Here is an 8,070-nt window from a genome sequence, read left to right on the forward strand (position 1 = left end):
AGGCACTTTGATGAGGTTGCTTCTGTTCAATATTCTTTTCAAATACGTTTAACACTCGCTAGGTCGAAGTCGTTGGAAATCACCGAAAAACAGAACATGTCTTACTTAACCCAAAATATTCGAACATGTTCGACATAACCGAATATCGAGAAAACAGAGTTCGAAATAGAGAGTTTCGACTATACGTACAAATGAAGCGTTGAGATTTGGAACTGTAAAAAGCTTAAGCTTTTTATGTAAACTAATATTCACAACCAATGCTATAGAATATTGACGAGTTTATTACATCAACATGCAAAATATAAAATAGAACTGTATACGTTTAACTTTGTCATGTAGAAACACCGTAGATAACCAGTCAAAAGTTCGTATCGTCCTTCTTTTTTCTTTAAGGGACTAGACCCCAGATGATTCATTTGCAAGGCAAAAACAAAAATGTAAAAAAACTTACATAAAATATTTATTTTTGTGTACAATGCATGGAATCTTACTTACAGATATACCACATGACTTTTTGCAAATTCAGCCTTCGTAGTTTTTACGTATTTATCAAATTGAAAAAGTACTGGGTATATCTAACCAGTAAGTTTAAAAATAAGTTGTTTTATTCATAGACACTCATCACATGACTTGCTCATGTTAAATAACACACAACATGGCCTGCCAAAAGGAAGGATAGGCAAGGAATAGGAAAAACTGATGCGAAACAACGTAGACACAGAGCCCGACAGGTAAACACTAGTGATGAAATTGATCGATGGAAACCTCTCGGAAAGAAATTTTTAACCACGGCTAAAAATGACAGCACATTGGCTAAACAGTTTATTGACAGGTTATTCTGCGGAGGTTGTTAATCCATCACGTGCCTTGAAAGACACCATGCAGCGCTATTTTTGAACGGGGAAAACTCAGCTGAGACAGCGTATGAGACGACCTGATTGTTGCGTATATTCTTTAAAGCATGTAAAATGATTTCTAATCGGTCACATACCAGCCCGTATTGACACTTCTACGCTTGTTTTGAGGAAATACTGTATTTGCCGAATTTGGTACCATCTGGTGTCTAGTCCCTTTAATATATATTTTTGGTTCGATTGTCAATCAATGCGAACTAGCTTTCCAGCTGGGTCTGTATTCATTAAACATCGCAATTTGAAATTTATATTAAATACGGTGTGTACGTTTTTATAACGTTGAAGTGAGTATTTTAAATGAAGCGACTAACAAAAATGTATGTCAGAAATAATCAAATAAGTTTTAAAGGCTCTTATATGAATACTGGCTGAACTTGTCTATTTAGAATTGCATTTTTGATAATACTTTTGACGCCATTTGAATGTCTAAGTACTACAAAATGCACATTGGTCTTTCTCGGTCATTCTTGCTTGGAAATTGGAAGCTGAAATTAAAATGTTTCAGTAAAATCACTTACCGTGGCGTATATCCGTTAACATTGTAAAACAATTATCGCATGGCAGGTGGTTCTAGCACTGTCACAGCGAACATGTTATACATTATGGATAGCGTACGGCGCCTGGAATTCGCTGATTATATTTCATCAAATATCCATATTGATTGTAAAAAATAATTGTTTCAGTATTGTTTCCCGTTTTGTTTTGAATAATCAGGCATTTCATTACATCTTTAAAGTCAAACAAATCACGTCTTGGCAACAACAACAACAACTACATTTATTGCATAAACAATTGAAATATCGTAAAAGCAATTGATTCCTGCAACGTAAATAATCACGTGAGGGTATCAAAACAAATACAAACAGATTTCAACATAAATAAACTAATTAACTGCATTGAGTACAACTTTTATTAAGATTAAATTAAAACCATTCATAAGTATATAGTAATGCTATCTTTGACATGAGTACGTGTATTTATTTAAACCTTGTGGTCAAGGATAACTCGTGAAAGTGCAAGCACTTATTTCCAACGGTGTCCGTTGTTTTTGCAGAAGGGACAACACGCGGTCCGGGTGCGATACCCTAGCTCTTTTTCGAAGAGACCCATTGGTTCTTTTACGTGCTCGGCGTAAAGCACCGATACACGGGGTAAAACTTTCCTGGGTTAAACCAGTACTGAGTACACCAATTTTCCTAGACCTGTTCTTTAAATGCCGAGCGCCAGGCAAGGGAGTTACTTGTACCAACTTTAAACGTATTTCGGTATGACGCGGCCAGGGATCGAACCCACGACCGCCCGCTCCGTAGGCGAACACCTAAACCACTAGGCCACGGAGACGGTTAAAAAAGACGGAACATATCTGCAAGGATTCGCAATAAAACGCATATCGACAGTTAGTATATATATCTTCTTACATTGCTTACTTTTCATATTTGGAAGTTGTTAAAGGGACTCGTTCATGGTTTGTAATATGCACTTTTTACGTTTTTTTATTACGAAATAAAGTGTGGCAATTAATTAGGTCTGGAGTGTTAAAACTTAGATACTGACGGCTGGAACCCTTCAACAAATGCTTATATATGCTCAAATGTTGTCTATAAATCCACACTTTTGAATTACCTTTTTTTTATTTGATAGTCTGGAACATTTTCATATTGTCGAACGATTTCCTTCGTAAAATTTCAAACTGAATTTCAACAAATCCTGTATCTCTTCCCAAAATTTGCCTACCTCCGGATTACACCAAAAATTTGTTTGATAGCCTGAAACATTTTGACAGGAAAACATATGTATATTGTCGAAGGATTGTTTTCGTAAAATTGCAAACTAAATTTCAACAAATCGTGTTCTCTTTCCAAAATTTGCTTACCTCCTGATTCCAGCAAACCTTGTTACAAAGAATACATATTTTACTCTTTCGCTGTTTTACTCATGCAAAATATTGTACTTTAAAACTAATTAACAAATGGAAATTTGAAACGATTTCATTTTATGGTCTTCTCGATCCACCCTATAAATTGGAAGGCGCTTAATGCTAGCAATATTATTTTTGTCGTAATTCAAACATCATTGTTTATATAAACAAATCGTTTATTGAGTTAATCAAATTGCTACTTGATATAAACATTATCACGTAGCAACAAGCAGGGGCGGGTCCAGCATTTGACGTTAGAGGGGGGGGGGGGGTAATTTAGGGGCGTAAGATTTTGCCTCACGAACCGTAATTTGGTTAAAGTGTGGTGGGGGGATGTGTGGGGGTTAGGGTAGGGGACAAAGACAGCATATTTTTTTTTCTTTTATGATAATTGCTATCTAAAAGATGCAAAACGATTTCCAATTGATGATGTACACAATTAGTTTCATTTCGCCAAAATGTGGTATAAAAGTTAAATTTTGATAAGAACGTAATAAAAACACAAGTAAAACGATAACACGGAAATATATATTTTTAAATTATTTTTTTTTATGCTATTTTGATGTTTTAAGTAAACAAACTTGTGCCTCTGCGTACAAATAGTTGCAGTGTTAACAATACAGAACTTATTATTTTAGACTAGTCATATTTTATACATATACTAATACAACAAGACGCCAGAGAACGTAGAAAAGTGAAAATTGTCACTCGAGTCGATTGTAGCGTCCGGAATTTCAAACACTTGTACCTGGACCGCCTGGCCGTGACTCACGTGAATGATACACGTGTTTCCGCCCATGGACTGTGCCTGCCGCGGACCGGAAACCACGTGCGGATTGGCTACGGCGTCGACTTCATTTACGCCGTTAACGACGAGACGAACGAACGTCGACGTCGTGGAATCAAAGTGATATGTGAAGAGGTAAACGCCAGAAAGCGGCGCCGTAAAAGCGCCAGTGAAAGTGTTGTAGACATTTCCGTCATTGAGAAGAATTCTGTCAAACTTGATCGCTTCGTTCGTCATGTGCTGTTTCGACTGAGACAAGTAAACGGAAAATGCAGCGTTGCCAACAGCCCGGCGTTGACGCGACAGCAGCCATGGCGGAAGTCTCGGCGTAGTTGGAGCATCATGGTTTATGTTTTCTCCTGAACGGATCGAGTCATCGTCCTTATCCTCACGTGAAGGAGCTTTTTGAGATTCCATGTTTTGGGCTGCATGTTTGTGCTCTAATTCTTCTATTTTATGTTTAAGATCCTTAATTGTTGTTTCTTGAAGTACATTTTCTATCGTAAGGTTTTCTATATCTTTATGTAATGCTGAAACTTCTCGCTTTAGTTCAAGCAATATGTCCATAAGGCTGTTCTCCTTGTTTTCCAATTCTAGACAAAGAAGATTTGGTATTAAAGTTAAACACACAAAAGCAAAAGACACATTTTTCAACATTTTGGAGTTTTTTTAACTATTGAAAGTAGCGTGAATCTATCTTTGCTAGTATTTAAACTACATAAAGTTATTCTTAATCAATTAGAACCTACATCTCACATGAACATTGATAACAGCCCTGATACATACCGAACGAAATCTAGAACTTGGAAACCAAAACACTTCACTACCTGTAGTGGTACTGCCACTGCTGAAATAATACGATACCAAACTGTTATTTGTCCCACAACGACCTTTTCTGTTTATCCTCCTTATAAGGTCAGTGTCGGTTTTTATAAAAACATCTTAAAGGGTCTTCACACTGGATGATACTATTGCAAGAAGGAAAAAATGTCAAACACTTTTAATCTTACTTACTGATGTATCACATCGCTTACGACACATGCATCTTTTGTAGTTTTTGCGCATTTTTCCAATTCGAAATTTACTGGGGTTGTTTACCACATAAATCCCATTAAGTTTAAAAATAGTTTCGGTATATTTACCTGTACTCATAAACAGATATGATATAAACTTGGAAACCATTATGCGTTTTTTTAACGGGGAAACACTGATTAGACAGTCACATGATTGTTGCGTTTATTATTTTAATCATGTAAGGGGATGTATTATCAGCCTCATGCTTGCTCGCATTATCAGTTTTAGGATCGTTTTTTTTGGAAATACTTTATTTGCCGAATTTGGGACCATCTAGTCCCTTTTAAGTCATTTTCTAATTTAAGTCAGTTTCCTAGCTTACGTATATCTCTTATCATATAATATAACTTAACTATATTTGAAATACTTAATATTTAATAATTAAAACGATACATACGTTTACGTTAAAAACATAAATACTGTTATTTTAATTTGACCATGAAAACGATAGGAAATTGTCTTAAGTTAAGAAATGACTTAACAGGTGTTATGAATACCGCCCACGATGCCTGTTTCGTTTCAGCATTCATATTACTAAGAGCAAACAACATAAAAGATAATTAGAATATAATATTTTCTTTTTAGAACAATAAACGTGAATATTTTAAATGATATTCAAAGACAGCATATGTAAAGAACAAAGCGAGTATGCTCAGCTTCTAAACGGTTTACTTATATATATATATATAAAACATTCCACCAAAAGCCCACTTGTGACCTGGGATGATATTCAATATTCAACTTAAGTAAATCTAATGGTTATGCATCATTGAATTCTTTCACTCTTTTGGGCAGTTATAAATAACAAGTAATCCGATTAGCTACATCTGTCTTAGATCCAATTAAGACCAATATCGATTTGTGACAAATCTGTTGCGAAGTGAGATTCAGGTTTAGATGAAGAATTGATTGACCTTGATCATAGATCGTAGCTATACCATCGATGATACGTAACGAATTGGTCGACCTGGTTATGTCGTTGCTTGATCATCAAAACTAAAATTGGTTGGCCTATGTCGTAGATTATAGTTTGACAACCAGAAATACACTTAGAATTGGTTGACCTGTCAAAGATCGCAGCTCGACCATCTAAAATACACTGGGAATGTGTCTACCTGGGTCGTAGATTGTAGCTCGACCATGTAAAATACACTGATAATTGGTTGACCTGGGTCGTAGATCGTAGCTCGATCATGTAAAATACACTGGGAATGTGTCTACCTGGGTCGTAGATTGTAGCTCGACCATCTAAAATACACTGGGAATGTGTCTACCTGGGTCGTAGATCGCAGCTCGACCATCTAAAATACACTGGGAATGTGTCTACCTGGGTCGTAGATTGTAGCTCGACCATGTAAAATACACTGATAATTGGTTGACCTGGGTCGTAGATCGTAGCTCGACCATGTAAAATACACTGATTATTGGTTGACCTGGGTCGTAGATCGTAGCCCGATCATCTAAAATACACTGATTATTGCTTGACCTGTGTCGTAGATCGTAGCTCGATCATCTAAAATACACTTCTTATCTTTTTCTACAAGCCCAGGGGCGAATCCAGGATTTGACGTTACAGGGTGTAACTTTAAGGCGTAGGCCATCCAAACCAAAATTTATTTGGTTTTAAGTGTTGGGGTTAACAAATTCTAGACTCAAAACTGTTAACCTTGTGTGTTTGGTTTTGTAAAATAAGTCAGCAAGGTGTTGGTGATTAAAATTGCTGTATATGTTACATGTGACTAGTTGTACTTTTATGTTTTAATACTTTATGAAAAGGAATGGTATTAGCGCTGCTGCAATAATGCTTTAGAAGCCAAATATATCATCATTTATGTATTGCCATTTATTTATTAAAACTAAAAATACCCCTTGAATTTATTTATTAAAACTAAAAATACCCCTTGAATAATATGTTGCCATGTCAACCACAATGTTAATAGAATCACCAAATGACATTTCATTTTTTAAATGCACTGGTTGATCCACCAAAATTCACGGGAATCAAGCACATTACCGATGGGGCAATTTTTTACCTTTCGTGAACCAAGCCTTTTTAAAATTCATAATTCTGAATCTTAGTCCCAAACACTCAAATTTAAGTCATTAGTAGATATGGGCTCTGGTCTTATTGAGCCCATCTAATAGCTGCTTTTCAGAAAACAAGAATAGAAACAAGCAAGCAAGCAAAGGTCAAGCATGAAAGAATATAAATATCAAGATGTTAGGCCAAAATAAGTGATTTATTAGCAGTCAACAAATTGCAAACAAACAAAACAAATGTCAAGAGAATATTGACATTCATAGCTCGTGTTGTAAAGAGTTCACTGATAATGTTTATTCATACAGTAATACCCCAGAAAACGTAGAAAAGTGAAAGTTATCACTTGAGTTAATAGTTGCATCAGGAACCTCGAACACTTCAACGAGCACTGCCTGTCCCCTTACAACTTGAATGATACACGTATTTCCACCCATTGACTGTGCCTGGCGTGCACCGGAAACCACGTGAGCATTAGCCACACCGTCCACTTCATTTACGCCGTTAACGACGAGACGAACAAACGTTGTCTTCGTAGAATCGAAATGGTAAGAGAACAGGTAGATGCCGGTAACCGGCGCCGTAAAAGCACCGGTGTAAGCGTTGTAACCATTCCCCTCATTGAGAAGAATCCGGTCGAATTTGATCGCTTCATTCGTCATGTGTTGGTTTGATTGGGAGAGATAGGTGGAAAATGCAATGTTGTTGACTGCCCGGCGCTTACGTGACAACAGAGAATGCAATGGAAATGGCGAACCTTTATGTAAAGTTGTATTATGTGTCGTTGTTATCTTCGATGTATCATCAGTACTTGCATTTGGAATGGTTTCGCTGTTTGTGTCCAACACTTTCAATTGTCTTTGGAGATCGTGTATTATATTATCCTGCTGTTCTTTCTTTTCCTGCAGTCTTTTAACATCCTTTTTTAGCGACAAAACTTCGTCTCTTATTTTGTTAACGATGCTCTCAAATTGTTTACTTTGCATACCAGATGCCATTCTAGCTAGTAGTTCCATATCTACGCGGTTGACACTTGCTTCCATCCCATAGCAAAATACACACGATAATACTAATAGTACTGTTAATGTAATATTCAAATATAACATGTTTTGCAATGCCATTTCTACGATTGAATGTTAACGTTTGCAATTGTTCGGTCTCGTCTGCTGTCCGTATTTATTTCACTTACTTTTAAAAAGTACAATCACATGAATAAGAAAACCCCATTTACCAAATAAAGGACACAGGGTAAGCATACAAAACAACGTGAATATGTCCTGGTATTTTAATCAATGTTCTAGTTATCAAACTGTCAAACAAACTTGCCTAATGTGAAAAC

General features: G+C 36.3%; 2 protein-coding genes across 2 annotated transcripts; both read right to left on the minus strand.

Moving 5' to 3' along the window:
- Positions 1 to 3,229: 3,229 nt before the first annotated feature.
- Positions 3,230 to 4,466, minus strand: LOC128229373 (complement C1q-like protein 2). Its single transcript, XM_052941256.1, has 2 exons — positions 4,406 to 4,466; positions 3,230 to 4,212 (listed from the first exon to the last, which is right to left on the minus strand). The coding sequence occupies exon 2, from the start codon at positions 4,184 to 4,186 to the stop codon at positions 3,494 to 3,496; it is 693 nt and encodes a 230-aa protein (XP_052797216.1). The 5' UTR covers positions 4,187 to 4,212; positions 4,406 to 4,466; the 3' UTR covers positions 3,230 to 3,493.
- Positions 4,467 to 7,027: 2,561 nt separating this feature from the next.
- Positions 7,028 to 7,729, minus strand: LOC128226046 (complement C1q-like protein 4). Its single transcript, XM_052935944.1, has one exon. It carries the CDS (start codon positions 7,727 to 7,729, stop codon positions 7,028 to 7,030), a length of 702 nt encoding a protein of 233 aa, XP_052791904.1.
- Positions 7,730 to 8,070: the final 341 nt, after the last annotated feature.

The sequence above is a fragment of the Mya arenaria genome, chromosome 3 (assembly GCF_026914265.1).
Source record: "Mya arenaria isolate MELC-2E11 chromosome 3, ASM2691426v1".
Lineage (NCBI taxonomy): Eukaryota > Metazoa > Mollusca > Bivalvia > Myida > Myidae > Mya > Mya arenaria.